Source organism: Mauremys mutica, chromosome 2 (assembly GCF_020497125.1).
Source record: "Mauremys mutica isolate MM-2020 ecotype Southern chromosome 2, ASM2049712v1, whole genome shotgun sequence".
Lineage (NCBI taxonomy): Eukaryota > Metazoa > Chordata > Testudines > Geoemydidae > Mauremys > Mauremys mutica.
The window spans coordinates 184018490-184040813 of record NC_059073.1 but is presented as its reverse complement, the minus strand read 5'-3'; the positions used below and the strand labels follow the sequence as shown (position 1 = coordinate 184040813).

Here is a 22324-nt window from a genome sequence, read left to right as displayed (position 1 = left end):
GGTGAAGAACTGGAATGGGTTACCTAGGGAGGTAGTGGAATCTCCTTCCTTAGAGGTTTTTAAGGTCAGGCTTGACAAAGCCCTGGCTGGGATGATTTAGTTGGGTTTGGTCCTGCTTTGAGCAGGGGGTTGGACTAGATGACCTCCTGAGGTCCCTTCCAACCCTGAGATTCTATGATTCTATGATTCACTCTATGGGCATCTATACAGAAATTGAACACCCGCAGCTAACCTCGGTCTGCTGTCAAATTGCTGTGCAGACATTGAGGCTCAGGCTCCAGAGCCCAGGCTCCAGAGCCCAAAGTATTTACACACAATTTTTAGCCCTGCAAGCCCTAGTCAGCTGACCAGGGCCAGCCATGGCCATGCAGCGGGTCTTTTATTCCAGTGTAGACATACCCCCTGTGGCCACTAGTCAAGCCTCAGTGTACCAGGGATATGTATCTCCTACATCAGCTTCGCAAATCTTGCAGAACAGAACCACACAGTTCTCCATAGATGCTGGGAGGAGAAGTGTTTGGGCCAAAAAGAGGTGTGAATTGCCTTCATTCATCTCAATGAGGTATTAACTGTGATGTTTCTGTCAGAGTTTGACCCCTCAAAAATCCTATATATCTGAAGCTTCCAAGAAATTTTAACTGCCTCTCTCTTGCCCAATTTGAAACGTATGTACACTTCAAGCTCTGAAAGCAAGTACTCCAATTGAAACTGTGATATCTAGCAATTCTACTATTTTTCAAACATTTTTATTCCTTGAGTAATCTATTTGGTCACAACAACTGCCAGTTTTTATTAGTCTTATTTTTGTCACATTTCTATTAGGGCTGTTGATTAATGGCAGTTAGCTCATACGATTAACTCAAAAATTAATACGCAGTTTTAATCACACTGTTAAACAGAATGCCAAATGAAATTAAATATTTTGGATGTTTTTCTACATTTTCATATCTATAAATTTCAGTACAGCATACAATACAAAGAGTGTATAATTTTTATTACAAATATTTGCACTGTAAAAATGATAAGAAAAATATTTTTCAATTCACCTCATACAAGTACTGCAGTGCAATCTTTGTCCTGAAAGTGCAACTTACAAATATTAGATTTTTTTTGTTACATAGCTGCACTTAAAAACAAAACAATGTAAAACTGTAGAGCCTACAAGTCCACTCAGTCCTTCCTTCTTGTTCAGCCAATTGCTCAAACAAACAAGTTTGTTTACATTTACAGGAGATAATGCTGCCCTCTTCTTATTTACAATGTCACCAGAAAGTGAGAACAGGCATTCACATAGCACTTTTGTAGCCGGCATTGCAAGGTATTTACTTGCCAGATATGCTAAACATTCGTATGCCCCTTCATGCTTTGGCCACCATTACAGAGGAAATGCTTCCATGCTGATGATGCTCGTTAAAAAAATGCGTTAATTAAATTTTTACTGAACTCCTTGGGGGAGAATAGTATGTCCCCTGCTCTGTTTTACCTGCATTCTGCCATATATTTTATGTTATATGAGTCTCAGATGATGACCCAGCACATGTTCCTTTTAAGAACACTTTCTCTGCAGATCTGACAAAACACAAAGAAGGTACCAATGTGAGATTTCTACAGATAGCTACAGCACTTGACCCAAGGTTTAAGAATGTGAAGTACCTTCCAAAAATCTGAGAGGGACGAGGTGTGGAGCATGCTTTCAGAAGTCTTAAAAGAGCAACATTCCAATGTGGTAACTACAGAACCTGAACCACCAAAAAAGAAAATCAACCTTCTGCTGGTGGCATCTAACTCAGATGATGAAAATGAACGTGTCGGTCTGCACTGCTTTGGATTGTTATCAAACAGAACCTGTCATCAGCATGGACGCATGTCCTCTGGAATGGTGGTTGAAGCATGAAAGGACATACAAATCTTTAACACATCTGGCACGTAAATATCTTGCGACACTGGCTACAACAGCGCCATGAGAACACCTGTTCTCATTTTCAGGTGACATTGTAAACAAAAAGCGGATAGCATTATCTCCTGCAAATGTAAACAACCTTGTTTGTCTGAGCGATTGGCTGAACAAGAAGTAGGACTGAGTGGACTTGCAGGCTCTAAAATCTTACATTGTTTTATTTTTGAATGCAGGTTTTTTGTACATAATTCTACATTTGTAAGTTCAATTTTCTTGATAAAAAGATTGCACTACAGTACTTGTATTAGGTGAACTGAAAAAATACTATTTCTTTTTTGTTTTTACAGTGCAAACACTTGTAATAAAAAATATAAAGTGAGCACTGTACACTTTGTATTGTGTTGTAATTGAAATCAATATATTTGAAAATGTAGACAACTTCCAAAAATATTTTAAAAAATGGTATTCTGTTATTTTTTAAAATCGCGTGATTAATTGTGATTAATTTTTTTAATTGCATGACAGCCCTAATTTCTACCTTCTCTGCAGAATGCAAGGGCTGAATCACACAATAGCTGCCAACAAGGGGCTTGTTTGTCTAAATGGGGTAATGTGCTATACGGAGGTGTGATTTCTAAATACAGCTATGTGTTACAAATTAATTGGTCTATGTAGACCCCGCTGGTACACTTTAATACACTATGTTAAATAGTACTACATTAAAGCACACTAGGGAACCTTCGGTGCACGACAGCAGGGTCTACAACAGTGATACTTAGACATCAGTGGTTCAGGAGCCAAATTAGCGATCAACATTACTGTGGCTCTTTTGGGTAGCGTGAATACATTAGTTTCATTTACTGTGGTACTATATATTCATATTTAAACAGTATGACGGGGAAATATTTAGTTTTATATACATTATTCTCACAGTAAAATTATTAAGTATTATTTTATCAACTATAACTGGTTAATAACATAGTAAAAACATTCTGATTAGTTAATAATTGAAATTACAGTGTTTTAGAATCATGTGCTGCAAAGAGCCACAGGAGACACATTTAAAGAGCCACTTTTCTGAATATCACTGGTCTACACAAATTGGGGATTAAAAAAAGTGTAACCAACATTCACTTGTTTAAATCAGCATAAAAGCAAGGGTGAAAAATACCTCTAACTGTACCACCTGAAAACCACTCCTCAGAATGATCTTTTCTACCCCTGCTATTCACACAATCCACTGTGAGCACTCCCTTCACATACTGGTCGATTCCCTCCCTTTCCCCCTAACTACCCCTTTTCATCTCTTTCTCTGCACTGATTTTCCCTGCATTTCCCTTCCACCATTCCCTTCCTATTTGTTCTCCTCATCATGCGTACTATTCCTTCCAATCTTCCCACTACCTCTCTCACACTTGCATACCTTTCATTTACATGTAGATACATGCTCCTCCCCCTTCCACTTATTCTCACTTCTAATTCCCCCCAAAAAGGAGGAGTTTTCCAGACCAATTCCTTTCTTTTTTCTAATCCACCGCAAAAAAGAGTTTCCCCCAATCTTACTATTCCCTCAAGAGAGTTTCCCAGCCAACACCCTATCCTTAAAGGGGCTAGCTCTGCCATCATTCCCTCAATCCTGTAAAAAGACTTTCCAGTTAATTTTCTGGTCCACACTATGTGGCTGATGCCTCTTTGCCCTCCTACAAATCTTGTCTGGGGAGACAAGCTCCGTCAAAACAGCTACCAGGAAGGAAGTTACACAACTCTCTGCCATGACTGGTCCACAATTAAACCACTAGGCTCAGCCCCCATCTGCCCTTTTAGCTCCAGGAGAGATCACTACTCCAGGGATGGCCTGGAAGGCAGCTTAGCACCAGATTTGTGGGAAGGGAAGCAGCAGCGTTCATGCACGTGCCTGAAATAGTCACCCTCATTTCTTAACACACAGGAGTCTTTTAAAAATATAAAAACTGTAGATAAGAGCACCTTGAAACTTGTTTATCTACTCTAGTCTCTTAATTTCAGCATTCTTACTTTGCCCACTCTGGGTGATTGGCTACAGTCTCATTGATCAAGCTGCTTGTGACTTGAATCAAGTGAACGCTCTCTTGATGTACCTGAGTTAAATACAGACAAAAGAAAGAATATGAAGTGTTATGTAATACAAACTAGCACCCACCCTAAATTAACAGAACAAGATATTTAAATCATAATTCTCAAGTATTTAGTATGAACACAAAACAGCAAAATACACTTCTGGAGGAATTCTGCACCAAAAAATTAAAATTCTGCAAAATTCTGCATATTTTATTTGTCAAAGTAACAATATCATTACACCAGTTTCAATTATTTTGATAATTTCAAAATACCTGTCAACAAGTATGTCTAACAATAGACAACAAAAAAGATTCAGGAAATGTTTTTTGACAAATAGATTTCCTTATAAGACATATTAATACAGAACTCTTAACAATAATTAATTTAAACTACAATACAGAATGCATTTATCGCACCACTCAGAAGCAGCGCCAAGGCTTGGGGGAGTCAGGCTAATGGAGGAGCTGAGGGAAAGGAAAGTAATTGCTGGGAAGGATCATGGGAGTGAACCTGGAGGGCTGTTGGGTGTGGGTGGGAGAAATATGAAACATGGGGGGGAAGAGAGGAGGGATTGTTACAGAGTTGGGGAGCCTTCCCTGGCTGACCCCTAGACTCTCTCATTCAGTCAGGCACATCTGCCCCTATCCCCATGTGTCCCTGAACCCCCACTCAGTCAGCCCCTGTCCCTCATCTCCCTGCACCCTCACTCCTCCATCCCCATGTGGCCCTGCACCCCCACTCCCATTCAGCCCTCGCACCAGTCTGTCCCCCACTAACCCTTCTGAACCCCTCTGTGACCCCCCACAGCAGCAGCCCCATGCACCCCATACTGTCTGTCCCCCACACATCCCATGCCTCCTCACCAGGCCCCATGAGCAGGGCACTGTGAGGAATTCAGCCTCTTCTCCTCCCTTTCCCCTTTTTGTGGCTGGCTATTCCTGACTGAGAGCAGCTGCCCTCAGTTTTGGCACCACAACAGCCCCTGGTGGGCAAAGGGTGTAACTGCAGTGTCTCTCTGGCAGAAAGTATTTTCTGCGGAGAAAAAAAATTCTGCAGCGCACATGAATTCTGCACATGTGCGGTGGCTCAGAATTCCCCAGGAGTTAAAAAAAAAGTTCACATTAAATGAGTGACCTCTATTGGGAAGAAAAAGTAGCTGCATAGTGAAAATCAGTTTGATAAAATCTGATCTTGAGAATGTGGTGTCATGAGATCAAAACTGACAGTTACATATGGGCATGTGTACCTACACACCGTACAAATATTTATGAGTGTGAGGTGCAGACACTCTCATAGAAATGTATGCTTTTCCCTTACTTCCACAGATTTATGCTGAAAATGATCTTCAGTGCATTCGAATACCATTCTTCCGATAAAACAACTGGTAAATATAGTTTCACAACATTCATATTCTACTGCAATAATTTACACCAGCATAACACTGATGCTAAGGAATCTGAGGTGTTCTCCTTTACTCACTGAAACCGAGCAGCTATAATAGGTTGCAAAATAATTCTAGTACTAGTACTATAAAAATATCATACGTCTCACAGTTCTCCTACTTCACAGTTTACTAGGGTAACACACTTTACATGTACACATTTTTTCTTCACCTATACATAGTATTAACAGGATAGATTGAAGAACATTTGATTACTACATATTTTTCAAAAGCATTTCTGCTCTATAGTGCAGCACAAACATCAGTAACATTTTCATTTAAAAAAGGGATTAAAAGAACAACTGATTATAATTCTTGGTGCACTGTACCTTTGCCGTAAGGAGCAGGGCTAGCAGAAGGGTTCCTATCACTAGCAAAAATATTATGAAAATGCTAATTATTTTATCAAGCATTTTCTCCAACCACACGATCATCTGTTCAGAAAAAAGAAAAACAAATCATGACATAAAAAAAATAATCAGTTTTTTCTTCAAGTGATACTGGCCCAGTCTGACAATTCTGGATTTCAACAGGAGTTTTCTTTACAAAAAGACTGAAAAAAATCAGACCCTAAGCAAGTATTATTTATGCCCAAGCTTAGATACGAACAATTAACAACCAATGTTTAACATGACAACTAAGGAAAATGTTACAATGCAAGTGATTTTGCAAATTAAATTTAAACATTACTGTGAATCACATAGCAAGCTCTCAGCAAAGCAATCAGTAATTTAATATTATTTTGTTATCAGACCCAAAGAAGCTACCACTCACTTTAATTCTGAATTTACATTCTGGATTAATTTCTTGTCTTCAAGCAACAGAGAAACCTATGGTCACTATCATCTGCACAAAATTTGGGAAGTTACCAGTGTGGATTATACAACCATGATTTGCAAACTTGGATGGCTGAAGTTACTCACCTAAATCTCTAATGAGATATCTAGATATTTTTAACGCTGCTAAGCAGACCTCAAGCCTTACCTGAACTCAGTGCAGATGGCCTGAACACACACATCACAACTAACCAGTAATCACACCACTTCAGGTTCATGAAGTTTTGTTGGCATCATTCAGGAGGGAAAAATCTTAACTACATGGCTGTGTGGAGAGCACTCTAGAAAAGAGTAAACTGCACTTAATCTAACATTAAAGGGGCCTGATTAAATAAAGATCTCACAACCTTATTGTGGGCAAATCTATTTTTTCCAGCTTTTGTAGCTAAAAAGTCAGAAAAAGCACTCGAGAAAAAAAAACTAGCAGGAGAAATCTAGCTGTGCTCTAAAATTTTACTTTAAAACAGAACTGAATTCAAAGGCAATATGCAGAAGGTTCAATATTTCCAAATGAGAAATGGCTATACGTTCAGTGGTTGTGCTGATAATTTTAGTTACTATTCTTTTCCTCGGTGTCATGTAATGTCAAAAGTTAAAGTAATAGGAGCTCTTTCTTTATTACTGATCCCTATCCCTGCATATGAACTTGGTTTATTGATCCATTACTGATTGTTATAATTTTTAAATCTCTAATTATATCTGGATCACCACCAGGGGATCTGAACACCTAATATACATGAATGATTTTACCCTCAGGCTCTGCTACAATTGACATCTTGTTTAACACACATTGTCACACGGCAGATAGTTGGCATTTCAAAGCAACCATTCAGAATACAGTGTGACACTCACTTTAGAGAAGTAACTGTTGAGTTCTGCAAGTTCCTGCATTATACACCTTTACCCCAATATAACGCTGTCCTTGGGAGCCAAAAAAATCTTACTGCATTATAGGTGAAACCGCGTTATATCGAATTTGCTTTGATCCACAGGAGTGCGCAGCCCCGCCCCCCCCAGAGCACTGCTTTACCGCGTTATAGCCGAATGTGTTATATTGGGTCACATATCAGGGTAGAGGTGTACTATGTTCTGCAAAAAGGAATCTCAAAGAACCTGCAGTACCCAGCAAAAATCTCAGAGAGAACATGGAAGTTTTCAGTGTTTGCCACCATACCCTGAAACACTTCAGCAATCATTCAAGTTCTCTCATTGGTAATAGTGGTGAAGTCAACTGCCAGCAGGGCAGTTATCTGAAAAATTCCAACTAGCTTGAACTCCCAGATATTTACTATCTAGGAAACTACAGAAAATCCTGTTCAGTTTTGCCCTTTCAGTGTTCTCATACATTTAGGGATTTTGATGACAGCGACAGAAAAAAACCCAACAGTTACCTTCTCCGTAACTGGTGTTCTTTGAGATGTGTTGCTCATATCCATCCCATATTAGGGGTGTGTCCTCGCACACATGCACTGATGCCGGAAGTTTTTACCTCAGCAGTATCTGTAGGGGACTGGCTCTGTTGCCCCTAGAGCGGCACGCACATACCACGGTATAAGGGGCACCGCGGGCTCCCCCCACCCTCAGTTCCTTCTTGCAGGAAACTCCGACAATGGGGAAGGAGGACAGGTCATGGAACAGACATGAGCAACATATCTTGAAAAACACCAGTTACGGAAAAGGTAACTGTCTTTTCTTCTTCGAGTGCTTGCTCATGTCCATTCCATGTTAGGTGACTCCAAAGCAGTACCCCTGGAGATGGGTAGGAGTTCAAGATGTGTAGATTGCAACACAGCTCTGCTGAACCCAGCGTTGTCCCTAGTCTGCTGAGTGATGGCATAATGAGCAGTGAACGTGTGGACAGAGGACCATGTTGCGGCTCTACAGATGTGCTGGATAGGGTTGTGTGCCAGGAAGGCTGACGACGCCTGAGCCCTAGTCGAGTGGGCTCTAACAGCTGGCGGTGGCGGAACCCCTGCCAGGTCATAACAGGTCTTTATGCATGAGGTAATCCAATTGGAAATCCTCTGTGAGGACACTGGCAGGCCCTTCATCTTATCCACTGTAGCAATGAAGAGCTGAGTTGATTTATGGAAAGGTTTGGTATGTGCTAAGTAAAAAGCCAAAGCCCTTCGGACATCCAGCATGTGAAGACGCCTCTCTTCACTGGTCTTGTGCGGTTTGGGACAGAACACCGGGAGGAAGATGTCCTGGCTCATATGTCCTGGACGGCCGGGTGGGCCTGCAGCTGAAGCTTGTCCTTGTAGAAGACCATGTACAGCAGTTCTGAGGTGAAGGCTTTAATTTCAGAGACTCGTCTCATCAACGTCACTGCCACCAGGAACACGACCTTCCATGACAGGTGGGAAAGGAAGCAGGAACACAGCGGCTCAAAAGGGGCCCGTAAGCCTAGAGAGGACCAAGTTAAGATCCCATTGCGGGACAGGAGTCTGTACCTACAGGAAGAGTCTCTTGAGCCCTCTCAAGAATCTGACCATCATGTCACGTCTGTCCTTGGATTGGCGGGTGAAAAGTGGAGATGGCCACGAGATGCATTCTAATGGAAGTGTGTGTCAGGCCCTGGTTCCTCAAATGAAGCAGATAGTCTGGGGCAGCCTGTATGAAAGAGCGTGAGGAGAGATGCCACCCTCAGATGCCCAGCAGGAAAACCTTGTCCACTTGGCCAGGTAAGTCAGTCTAGTTGAGGGCTTCCTACTTCCCAGAAGGAGCTGTTGGACCTCCTCCAAACAGGTTTGCTCCTCAGGGTTCAGCCACACAGCATCCACACTGAGAGGTAGAGGGACGCGAGGTTGGGGAGCAAGAGCCAACCCTGGTCCTGTGACAGCAGGTCCAGTTGATTGGGCAGGGGCCAGGGAGGGGCTGCTGACAGGTTCATGAGTGTACCGAACTAGCGCTGGCAAGGGCATCTGAGGCAATCATGATAACTCACTCTCTCTCTCTCTCTCTCTTTGCCAGAGTGGGATCGAGGGAAATGTGTACATCAGGCCCCCTGACCATGACAGGAGAAAGGCATCGGAGAGGGAGTCCTTGCCGAGAGCAAAATCGATGACATTTTCTGTTTTGCTTGGTGACAAACAGTTCCACTTGGGGAGTTCCATGTAGGCTATGTCCTAGTGGAGCAACCACTCGTGGTGAGAGGAGAAATCCCTACTGAGGTGATCCGCTAGCGTGTTCTTGAAGCCAGGGAGGCAACAAGCTTCCAGGTGGATCTCGTGGTCAATGCAGAAGCTCCAGATATGGAGTGCCTCTTGGCAGAGCGCCGACAAGCGCACTCCCCCTTGCCTTTTGATGTTGAACATTGAGGCTGTGTTGCCTGACAGCTGAGGTAGGAAGACGCCACACACTAATTGGACCACTTTGAGTTCTTTGACATTTAAGTGGAGCATCATCTCCTCTGGGAACCACATATCCTGGGTCTGGAGATCTCTGAGGTGCGCACCCCAGCCAAGGCATCCGACACCAACTCGATGGAGTGAGGTGGGTTATGTTGAATGGAACTCCCTCTAGGACCTTCTCTCAATTGGTCCACCATCGCAACAAGGTGAGTACTGCTTGGGAGATGCTCACAATGTTTTCCAGGTGATCCCTGGACTGGGAGTAGGCCATCAGCCATTCCTGCAGGGACCACACCCGGAGCCTGGCATGGTAGATAATGTATGTGCAGGGCGTCATGTGGCCCAGCAGGCGCAGGCAGACCCTGGGTGTAGTCAGGGGGAACGGGGACACCTCTGTGATGAGGTCTGTCAAGCCCCGAAACCTTTCTAGTGTCAGGAACGCTCTTGCGCAGGTCGAGTCAAGGACTGCTCCGATTAACTCTATCCTTTGCACTGGCACTAATGTTGACTTTGCATTTACCAGGACGCCCAGGGAGCAACACGTGGCTTGAAGCACTGCAAAATACCTTTGGATTTGAGACCTAGAACTGCCCTTGACCAGCCAGTCATCGAGGTACGGGTAGTTCTGGATACCTCGGCACCTGAGGTAAACCGCTACCACTGACATGCACTTGGTAAACACTCTCTGTGCTGTCACCAGGCCGAACAGGAGGACTGAAAACTGGTAGTGGTGGGGCCTCACCATAAACCAGAGGAAGTGTCTGTGTCCTTGAAAAAGCGCTATGTGGAAGTATGCATCCTTCAAGTCGAGAGTGGCATACCAGTCTCCCGGATCCAGGGAGGAGATGATAGAAACCAAGGAGACCATGCAGAACTTTAGCTTCTTCAGGTACTTGTTGAGGTGTCGCAGGTCCAGGATGAGCCATAGACTGCCTTTGGGATTAAAAAGTACCAGGAACAGAATCCCCTTGTTCCTGTACTTGAGAGGAACTTCTTCCACCACACCCAGCTGTAGTAACCCCTTTACCTCCTATGCAAGGAGACTCATGAGACGGGTCCCTGAAGAGGGACGTGGAAGGAGGGTGGGAAGTGGGGGTAGAAAGGAACTGGAGGGTATAACCCTGCTCCACTGTGTGGACCCAGGAGTCGGAAGTTATAGCTGTCCAAGCATGGAGATAGCAGAAACCATGATGCGGGCAGCTACATCAGCGACATCTGATGTAGTCTGGAGGGCCACCCTGGCCGCAGTCATTCTCTCATTGAGGATTGCTCAGAACTCCTTCTTGGAGGCCTCAGGGAGCAACCCTTTGAACTTGGCCACAGCTTGCCACATACTGAAGTCATATCGGCCAAGGAGGTCTTGGTGGTTGGCCACTCTCAGCTGAAGGACAAATAAACCTTACGTCCAAAGAGATACGGCCTCCTCCAGTCTTTATTTTTTGGGGGTGGCCCCGGGTTGTCCTTGCCTCTTCTTGTGGTTAACTGCCTTGGCCACAAGGGAATTGGGGGCTGGGTGGGAGTATAAGTACTCATGCCCTTTGACTGGCACAAAGTACTTGCATTCGGCCCTCTTAGAGATAGGGGCCAGGGAAGAGGTGGTCTGCCACAGGGCATTAGTGATTTTGGAAACCCCTTCATGAAGGGGAAGGGCCACCTTGCAGGGGCCGAGCAGCAGAGGACATCAAACAGAGTCCGAGGGCTCTTCCAATTTCTCTGCCTGAAACCCCAGGCTGGAAGCAACCCTCCTCAAAAGTTCCTGGTGCACTTTGGTGTCATCTTAAAGAACTGGGTGAGGGGGCCCCGTGATAGCCTCATCTGGCGACGACAAGGACGATGCTGGTGCTGCGGGAACCTCTACGTTTATTGGTGGTCCAGCATCTTGCCCCTCCTGGACTGTGGGGTCTTACCCCCGGAAGCTTCAAGCACCAGAAGGGGATGGGATATTGAGGCCGCTGCCCACTCCGACACTGACTGAGCAGCCTGGGAAGGTTGGGTGAACCCTCATGGGTACCATGGCACTAGTCACTGCACTTAAGGCCAGGGGACAGGTTTCGGTGCTGATGTGCAAGTACCGGGGCTTGTCCCACAGTCAGGGAACTTTGCTCCATGCCAGAGCTATAAGCAGAGCGGTCGGTACCTGGCGACCAGGATTGGACAGAGCGGTGGCTCTTGTCTGACCGGTGCCAGTCGCTGCGTCCCGAAGCCGACATGTCCGAGCAAGCTGGGCTATCTTGTCTGGGGTCTCAGGGACCAACAGCATTCGGTGGATCTGCATCGGACACATGGCGATCCATGCCTCACACTACTCGAGCGGTACATCGAATGGGACAGGGAGCTACTACTGGCTGGTTGCTGGGAGGATCTTTCTGAGTATGGCAACCTCCTTCTTGGAGATGGGCGATAAGGGCCTGGTGGTTTCGGATCCCCAATCGGTCCCGTGATCAGTACTGGGCCCTTGCAGACGGCTGAGGCTGGTCCCGGAGATCTTGTGGGGTGGTGCATGCCTCAGAGGCTGTGCCAGTCTACCAGCAAGGTATGCCTCGAGTCCACTGATCCTTGCTCCTAGTGCGGGGACCAAAGAGGGCTCCACTGAGCCTGCCTTTCTAGTCCTAAGGTGTGACGGCTTCAGGCGGGCAAGTGATGGCGGGACTCCCCTCTCAATGGGGAACGGTGCCGTTGAGGATGGGATACTCGTGTAGGTCCCAATGTGTGTTTTCCCCAAGTCCAGGGTACCGCAGGAGCCAGTGTGGGCAGCACTGGGAGCGTCAGGATCTCGAGCTGCTCAAAGATGGCACCTGAAGCTGGCTAAGGCCTGCACCGCTATCTGCAGTCATAGGCGAAGTATGGGATGGGTTGCACCGCTCAACTTGAGCTGGGGTCCGACTTCCCAAAGGGGGTGTTGAGCTGCCCAGCACACATCTTGGCTCGCTGCCAGCCCTCTCCTTTCCCTTCTGAGAGGTAGGACATCTTCCCCTCAGTGTTTTTCAGCTTCTTGACCGGAGCCGTGGAGGGAGACTGGTGCTGGCTTTAGGAGCACTTTTAGATGGATATCGCACTCCTTCTTTGTCCTAGGTTTGAAGGACTTGCAGATACAACACTTAACACTTATGTGCCCTACGCCTAAGCACCTAAGGCAGCTGGTATGTGGATCGCTGATGGGCATAGGCCATTTGAAGCGATTGCAAGGCTTAAAGCCTGGGGATCAGGGCATGCCCCGTCCCCCAGCTGAGTCCTGTTCGGAACTACGAGAACTTTAAAGCCTCCTACTAAGGGTAATTGTCAACAACTAAGATAATGTTTTCACCCCTCAGCCACGATACTACAAGTTCTACAGAGTTCGAGACAACACTAGCTGAAGCAGCAGACATTCAAGCAGCGTCACCGGTGGCAAAAAGGAACTGAGGGTGAGGGGGAGCTGGCAGCACCCCTTATACTGCATTATGTGCACGCTGCTCCAGGAGGCACCAGAGCTGGTCCCTTACGGATACTGCTGAGGGAAAAACTTCTGGCACCAGTGCATGTTGTGAGCACACACACCTAATATGGAATGGACATGAGGAAGCACTCTAAGAAGAATAAAAAGGATACAGTACCTTAAAAATACTGTGTTATAAATAAGTTAAATGTTCACTTTATCTTATGTAACTTTCCTTGCTATTTCTTTCTCAGTTTAAAAAAAGCTGTGGCTTCTACTCACAGGTCCAAATTCAGAGACAAGTGTAAGTGGATCTAAGAAAGTCTAAATTAATTTAATTTAGCTCTTATTTCAATTATCCTCCACTAGTATGCTAAACTTAGATTCAGTTTGTGAAAAATATATATCCACTTAACACATAAGCTTACATATCACCTTTGAATCTGACCCACTGGCTACTGAATTCATGGCCATATCTACATTAGGGAACTGTATGAGAGATTTCCACCAATGCCAGCTCTGATCCAACAGCACCACTGATAGCAACAAGTGTCTCAGCATAGACAAATCTAGAGGCTTTTGTTGTTTTACCACTGTGTAAACTGTTGGTTTGATCTGGAAGCCTCTAGAGTCTTAGAAGGTAGGTCTCCCACTGGAGCCCTTGAACCGATAGTACCATCAGTGTCCTTACTGTAGACAAGTTCTAAGAGTCTAATATTATGCTACTTGCAGTTAGGCCATCAGGGAAAGCTGAAAAGGGAAGAACAGAAGGGTGTAAAATAAGGTATAATTGAAAGCATGCTCTCCATAATAATAATTCACTTAAAGCCTCTTCTTAACTCTTGCTGTACCCCCTTCATCTGGCTGCTCAACATTAGCTTAGACTAGTTTATTGTCAGTAGGCCAAATACAAAGAATGAAAAAGGGGCTGTTGGTTACGTCACTGTAAATAAGTGAGAGATTAAGAGAGTCGTAAAGACTTGAAAAACATGGGTGCATAAAGACTTTCAAAACCTGGGTGGAAAACATGGCTGCTAAATACATATTTATTCACCTAATAAAAGTGGCCTGTTTTTCAAAAATGCTGAGCTCCAGCAGCTCCTATACATGCTTGACTATAATCTCCCATTTAAAAACAAAACCCTCAGTCTCACTGTTGGTTCAATTTTCATGCTGAGGCAGTAGGAAAAAAAAAGTATCAATTACACCAGTTGAAACTTACCACTGAATCTGGTCCGTATTTCTCTAGGTCATTCTTATAGACTTTCCTTTCTATGCCCTAACCCTAAATACACACACGCACAGAACACACACACACACACACTTTCTAAACACTAGTCAGCAACTATTCCGGTATTTTAAAGTTTTAGCTTCTAATTTAATTGTTAGTCAATAGCTACAAGCAAATGTTGCCATGACATCTAAGACAGCCAAGTAGTAGAAAGAAACAGGCTCCTAAGCTACAGAAGGTCATTCACTCATTAAAAAAAAAATTAAAAATATGGATTTCTGATATGCAGTCAATGAAAACTATCTTAAAATGTCAGGGTTTTGAAGGAAAGGGGATAAACTTATCTTTACATTTCAAAAATAAAGCAAATTACAAACAATTGAAATTATGCCTCAAAACTAAAGCAGGGTCAAAATACATACATTCATGAGTTCACTGGGAGAGATTTATTTGGAAGTAGTAATTGGGATGAACATTTTAATTGATTGTGGCTTTTTAAATCTACGGTTTGTACAAGGAACTAGCTTTGAAAAGAGACTGACTCATATCTAGATTTACTGGAATTGGGAGAGTGATTATGCCTTCTATATTTTATACTGCACTGTACATTATTCACAAATAAACATTTGTTTATTGATTTTTCATACAAGTTCCAAATAAACATTTAAATCAAGTCAACTCATCTTAAAAGAATACCTACATGTATCTCAGTGATCATTTTCTCATATATGTTTACATACTAAACTATATATTATACATGCAAAGTGTATATATTGACAAATCTCTGAATATATATCTATCTGTGGTAAAATACAACCAGTGTGAGTGTCTTTCTTCTTTTATGCAGTCACAGATGTTTCAGTGTCTATTTTAATTCTCTCCCCGCCCCCCCCAAATAAAGTAATAAATCAACTCAGTACTTGTCTACTGCAAGACAAACCCAAGAAAGAAACCAACAGGACTCCACTGGCCATCACATACAGTCCCCAGCTAAAACCCCTCCAACGCATCATCAGGGATCTACAACCCATCCTGGACAATGGTCCCACACTTTCACAGGCCTTGGGTGGCAGGCCAGTCCTCACCCACAACCTGAAGCATATTCTCACCAGTAACTGCACATTGCACCATAGTAACTAACTCAGGAACCAATCCATGAAACAAACCTCGATGCCAACTCTGCCCACATATCTACACCAGCGACACCATCACAGGACCTAACCAGATCAACCATACCATCACCGGTTCGTTCACCTGCACGTCCACCAATGTAATATACGCCATCATATGCCAGCAATGCCCCTCTGCTATGTACATCGGCCAAACTAGACAGTCTCTACGGAAAAGGATAAATGGACACAAATCAGATATTAGGAATGGCAATATACAAAAACCTGTAGGAGAACACTTCAACCTCCCTGGCCACACCATAGCAGATCTTAAGGTGGCCATCCTGCAGCAAAAAAACTTCAGGACCAGACTTCAAAGAGAAACTGCTGAGCTTCAGTTCCTCTGCAAATTTGAAACCATCAGCTCAGGATTAAACCAAGACTGTGAATGGCTTGCCAGCTACAAAACCAGTTTCTCCTCCCTTGGTTTTCACACCTCAGCTGCTAGAAGAGGGCCTCAGCCTCCCTGATTGAACTAACCTCGTTATCTCTAGCCTGCTTCTTGCTTGGTTATATAAACCTGCCCCTGGAGATTTCCACTACATGCATCCGACGAAGTGGGTATTCACCCACGAAAGCTCATGCTCCAAAACGTCTGTTAGTCTATAAGGTGCCACAAGACTCTTTGCTGCTTCTACAGTTCCCATGTTTCAGGCCAAAATGACCATATCTCATGCATTAATTATTCTCCACATATTTTCCACAGACGACCCCAACTATAATCTCAATTTTACTGTTACCCAAATTGTTCAAAAAATGCCTTTATATCTCCTCCTCCATCCACTGCTCCACTTTGGACTGGGTATACAACTCTATCCCTTTTTCTCTCTCACACACACACACACACACACACACCCCATCACGGGCCAAAGCCATCATATTCCAGGTACCTACTACAGTCTACAAGCGCAGCTGTAGGTTATGTGACTGATCAAAGAGACTATGTTACTATACTTTGTACAGGCAACAGTAAACACCGAGTTTCTATGCAGTGATAACTAGTTGGATTTTCTCGCCAATACTGAGATAAATGAGGATAGAAGTTGGTGCTAGAAGTTTAGCTGATTTCTAGTTATTATGGTTTTATTTGTTTTTTTAAAGACACAACCTTTTAACTTTACTGCCCTTCATACATTGTGTTTGAACATTTAATCATTTAAATCAATATGTATCTACAACCATTAGACTATCTTAATGCTTTTCTGTTGGGGAATTTTATGTTTGAGATTTGTATTTTAATACTTTTGATGCAAGATCTCCCACCTTGATTTTCATACAAGTTCCACTGGCAGCCCTCTCCATCTCTCTTACTGCTCCTGTGGAGGTGGTATGCTCTACCAGAGTCTAAGGCTTTGTCTAAAACGGGGATTTGCCCAGATTCCAGCCACTGTGGATGCACTAATGTAAATTCCTAGTATAGACAATAAACATTGCAATTTGTAGGAGCGTAGTAGCTTAATCCTGTTTAGAACTGAAGTAAATGAGTTGAAGAACCTCAGCAACACAGGGTGAGTTAAGGATGAAATTGTGTGTCACATGGATTACATGGCTATTTTTTTCTATGAACTTCATAGAGGGGAAATTATTTTCTTTTAAACTACAGTAGCAGTTTTAGACATTCCTCCCTTCCACTTGTTGCTGCTTTGGGTGCTCCTCATCTCCTTTAGTAATGATTCAATATGGAGTCATTTGGTGTTTTATATTTCCCTTAAGAAAAAGAATGTGTGGGTTAAGTTGGTGCTTTTGAAGGCAAAAGCCTAACAGCACAGACTAGAGCCACTCATAATGCAAGAGCTATGGAAGTTTCTACTCACATCTTTGTAAACTTACCCTAGTCCTGACCTTCAACACCCTTAAGTTCCTCTGAACAGAAAATGCCTACCAAGTCAAATTATATATTGGCTTTGTGATGTGTAGAGATGGGGATTAGTCAGAGATCAAAGTTTTCTTAAATCTTAAAATTATTTGAACCCAAGTCCACAAAGGAGAAAGGCTAATGCACTATCCTGCTGTACAATACATTTAACTAAATTCATTCATTTTATTAAAAAAAATATAGATCAGATGGTGTTATATGACCTCCAGTAGCTTAGATGGGGTGGGGGGGGTAGAGGGAAGACAACAATTGGGAGAGAGAACTAAAGAGCAAGACATGTTAAAAGCGTTCATGCTGCAAAAAGAACACAATCCTTTAGTTGGATTCACAATCTCTTTATTTACCTTCTTATTAAGCCAGTGCCACAGCTTGTGGGGGGAGGAGAGGGAAGGGAGACAGAGGAGAGAAAAAAAGACAAGAAGACAGTGGAAGATTATTGAAGAATGCAGTAATAATATGAATAGAAATGAAGGCAGACAGTCATCCACAGAATGAAAATTAAATAATTCCAGACCCAACAGTGAACTCCAGTAGGAAATAGTGAAATCTGTAATACAATAATCTAGGATTTACCAGGAAAATACATGGGCGTGGCAAAATTCACTTTATATAGCTATAAATATATAAATTTCAACAGATATCAATATTTTAAAGCTTTTTTCCTATTTTTCATCTTTTTACGATTTCATAATTGTGGGAAACTATGGGGAGGTAAAACAGTAATTATTTAATGACAGCAGACACAAATTCAAAAAGCGAAAGCTTTATAACCATTAAAACGCAAACTCAACATTACATGTCACAATATACAAAGCAAATATCTTTAAATCAAAAACTAATAAGTTCAAGTAACATTTTTCTTACTTTGCCTAAGAGTAAATTTTGATTATCGTCTATGGAAATACTCTTCTGTTGGCTTATATATGGTGAAATCAATATTTACTAACATTTTCCAATAATCTAATCCTTTTAAGACTAAATATGTGTAATATTTAGAAAGAGGAGTACGGTGAATGAATATAAACTTTATCATATTTTTCTAGCAAAAGTTAACACTAATAAGCCAGCTATTAATCAGCATCACTATGCCTTGAATAGTTACAGATTAACAGTAGCAAGCCAAAATTTTACAAATCAGTGCAACACTTGTGAAGGTTCTTTTCTCAGAACAGTATGATATTATTGTGATAAAGAATCAGCATCTCATCCACTAGTTTATTGCAATGAGGTCCCAACTTTGACCAAAGATATAGTTTCAAATATATGCGAAGTGTATTTTATGTTACCTATTGTGATACACATGAATTTTATTATCCTATTAGTATTACTGCATTCACACTCAATGAGAATCAGTATGAAAAGGAATATAAAATACATGCATATATTTATATGCATGATGTACAGACCAAGAGGTCATGGAACCAACACTTATTTACACGTGCTTGTCTGCAGTCAGATCATATTATAAATTCAGGTGGTAAGACCTTCTCTGACAAGCAAACATCTACTTTTGTACTGAGAGAAATATTACTCTCTAATTCTCACCCAAACTACTCAGAGAGAGACTCATTCTAAGCCCTACTCTTCAATGAGATTTTTCTTCAATTCCAGCCATTGGTGAGAAGTCACAAATACATCAATGCAAACCCCAAGCGTGGGCAGCTTGTACCAGTGAAGTTATAGATCAGTTATGTACGCCATGAAAGCGGCAGCTTGTACCAGTGAAGCTTGAAACCAGGATAAGCTCCATGTAGGATAAGTATAAAATTAAAGAATTAAAATTAGCTTAAATTTGGTTAAGAAAATGTGTGTGTGTTGTAAAGAAAGGTCCTGACTCTTAAGAAGACCTTGAAAATAATAAGCAATTCGGCCAGAAAGAATAAAGTAGAGAGGATATCTGTCTTAAAATGAGCCAACACAGCCTTTCCCCAACCCACACACCAGTGTTAAAGCCTACTTGAACCCAGGTGCAATGGGAAAACTGTTGGACAGCAGGAAGGAGGGGAGGAAATGCCTTTGGAAGAAAGGTGGTTGTAACTCTTATCTGGATTAAGACTGGAAATAAGAGTGAATTGTCTCAACTTGGTTTTTAACTGAAGCTAGTAATTTGCAATGACATCACTTGTTTGTAAAAGTAAACTCTTAAAGGGTCCATTGCTAATACTTGCCTGACCAAGCTAGAGCCTACCAATAGGAGTCTAAGCAACACTGGGTTTAATCCATTTATAAATATCTTGATCAAATCCTTATTAATGTTTTGTTACTGTTTGGATGTAGTATTCTGCTTATTGGTTAGGGTTTTGCGGCATGTTTAGAGCAACTGTATAAGTACCATTTGGCCTTTGGATTTAATAAAGGAATAGTGATTCCCATATTAATAATTCCAACAACCTATCAGAACAAAATGTGTTTTTTCTTGTCTACAGCTGGGGTTTGCACCAGTGGCTGGCCACCCATAGATGAAATTGGGACAAATTCCTCATGTAAACAAGAACTAAGAGATAATGTTTCAAATAAAACCAAAATTTCAGAATGTAAATTAAAGCATGATTAAGCGAGCAACAGGCTTACAATTAAACAGGCATTCAAAGATTTCAAATAAACAATACACAACAGAAGGTATGCAGTTATCCCATATACTTGTGTGGCTTAAATACACCTGTTCCTATGGAAACAAGGCATGGAAATGGAAAGGTGCAAAAGAGATTCAAAAGTCTCAGCCTTCAGCTTCTGATTTGTTTCCACTCACTCTTCCCAGGAAATGGGATATTGTATAAGTGAAAAATAAGGTAAGGGGTTTTATAGGTTTAACAAAAAAATCTTGCCTTATCTTACTTGCCTAGAAACTGGTAGAAAATTCCCATACGAATATAAGAATCTCTTCATCATTAAGTAGCAAGCAGTGTAAACAGGATATTCTGATCAGCTACTTTCCCCCCTTAATGGTTATAATAATATGACAAAGGGAAAATTATTGTCCTAGTTCTAGCCTAGGAAATTAACATGATACTAGCATAACCTCCCTCATTCAGATTCTCTCTCTTTTCTCTTCTCCATTCTAAAAGTAATACAACAAATGATAGATAGAATAGCTTGGAAACGGGACTTCCAGTTTTCAGCACTGATAGGGAGGAAAATGTCAATAGCGTTAAGTATATGTTCTACACTAAAACTCATTCCTTATTTCCCATTGTAATACTGACAAATGTACCCCAAAATGTTGTTGCTTCTACTCCAGCAATCAAGTTAGTTTTTAAAAAATATGGCCCTTTTTGGTTTAACCCAAATATTTGAGGAAGTAAAATTTAATAAAACTGCATTCACTTTCTCAGTACCTTTTAGGAAGCTCCTTATATTCATGCTGACATGGCTATACATATTTCCATAATCTGGTAGATGTTTCTGCTAAGATGTGTTTGAACTGTAAGACTAGTATGTTGCCTGATGTACACTAACACTTGACTCTGTATGGTAAAAGGGCTGCCCAATCTGTTTGTATCATTCACATCAAGTTCTCCTATACTCTATCAAGAATAGTTAAATGACTATATGCCTTTGAATACAATAAAAACAATCTTGGCTGCAGTTAATAAAAATACTCACTAGGAAAGGGAAACATCAGTACAATCCTGATTTATAGATGTCTGGAATGATCTGTGGAATCATTCAGTGGACAGGAAACACCATCTGGCGCCATTAAAGAGCTATCCTTATTAACCCCAACAGAAATAACACAAAACTATACAATCACCATTTTAAACATTAACTGAAACAAATGAATTTTTTTTAAAGTGTGTGTTAGGGTGAAGCAAACCACTGATTTTGGACTAATTACAAATGTGAGAGTAAAATATACACATATTTGTATAAATATTGTAGGGGCAGGGAGAGGAGAACACCTGGGATCTTTTTTTCCCCCTGGAAGTTCCCAACTTCTTCTGAGATGCTAGCAGCAGCAGGGATAGTGCCAGAAGGAGCAGAACTAGGTGACAGTAAAACCAACTTTGCTAAAAACATCTAATTTTCCTAATCAAATTAGGACCTATATGAAACGCACAAGTAGGTTTCATTGCTGCCTCCGGAGCCTCTCAGTTGTCCCTGGTTTATTATTTGTATTATCATAGTGCCTAGGAGCCAAAGTAATGGATCAAGACCTCTTGTGCTAGGCACAGAGAATAAGCAGCAATGCTTGTGTTCCCTTTTCCTCATGCAGTCCTTCTCTCAGGGTGGGGTATGCCCCCTCTTCCTTGTAGGAGAAAAAGAGGGCCTGAAGTAGGGGGAAAGCTGAACAGACTATTTTCTCACAGCTCCCACTTGGTAGATCAAAGGAATGCTTCAAGAGGGAGCTCAGTGCTGAAGACATTCTCAGCTCACTAGCAGCTCTCTCCCACGCCCTCTCTCAGTTGTTTATTAGTTTAACTTACGAAGGGAAAACAAAATATTCTTTCCGAGGCCCCTGCCTAGCCTTACAGATTCTCTTGGGTGGAATGGGACACCTTTCTGCTCAATGCATCTCTTGCTCTTGGTAGTGGGACAATTTCTTGGCCCCACCACGAGCCAGATTGTCAGAAGCAAGCATCACCACTATACATTTTAGACAGCTGTTTATATTAAAAAACAGCATAAGCTGCCTGTTTTCTTCACATTAGAGTCTCTGCTGCTTCCTGGTGCTGAAGCTCAGCCCCCTCCTCTTGCTAACAGAAAGTAGTGAGTATGGCTTTCAGGGAAAGCAGGCCTCCAAACTCTAAGATTAAAATTAAACATACTGCTAAACAGATTTAAAGTGGTTAATCACCTTGCTTTTACTTTTAAAGAAAATGAGGGTTTGCTATTCTTTTGTTCTATTATAGTACCATACTATCAAAAGTGTTAGAAATAGACTAACTTGCATCACATGCTTCCATTTTTTGAAACATTTATTCCTATATACCACCACAGAATCAACTGTTTCAATAGAATCATAAGACTGGACGAGATGTCGAGAGGTCATCTAGTCCAGTACCCTGCAT

General features: G+C 42.1%; 1 protein-coding gene across 2 annotated transcripts in view; it reads right to left on the bottom strand.

Annotated features, from left to right (window-relative positions):
- Positions 1-22324, bottom strand: part of TMEM245 (transmembrane protein 245) — a 135619-nt gene that overhangs the window by 75006 nt on the left and 38289 nt on the right. For both annotated transcript variants that reach the window (XM_045004623.1, XM_045004622.1), the window contains 2 exons: positions 5765-5869; positions 3932-4014 (listed from right to left, as the gene is read on the bottom strand). In XM_045004623.1, coding sequence (XP_044860558.1) covers positions 3932-4014; positions 5765-5869 — 188 coding nt within the window. The remainder of the gene's footprint in view (positions 1-3931; positions 4015-5764; positions 5870-22324) is intronic.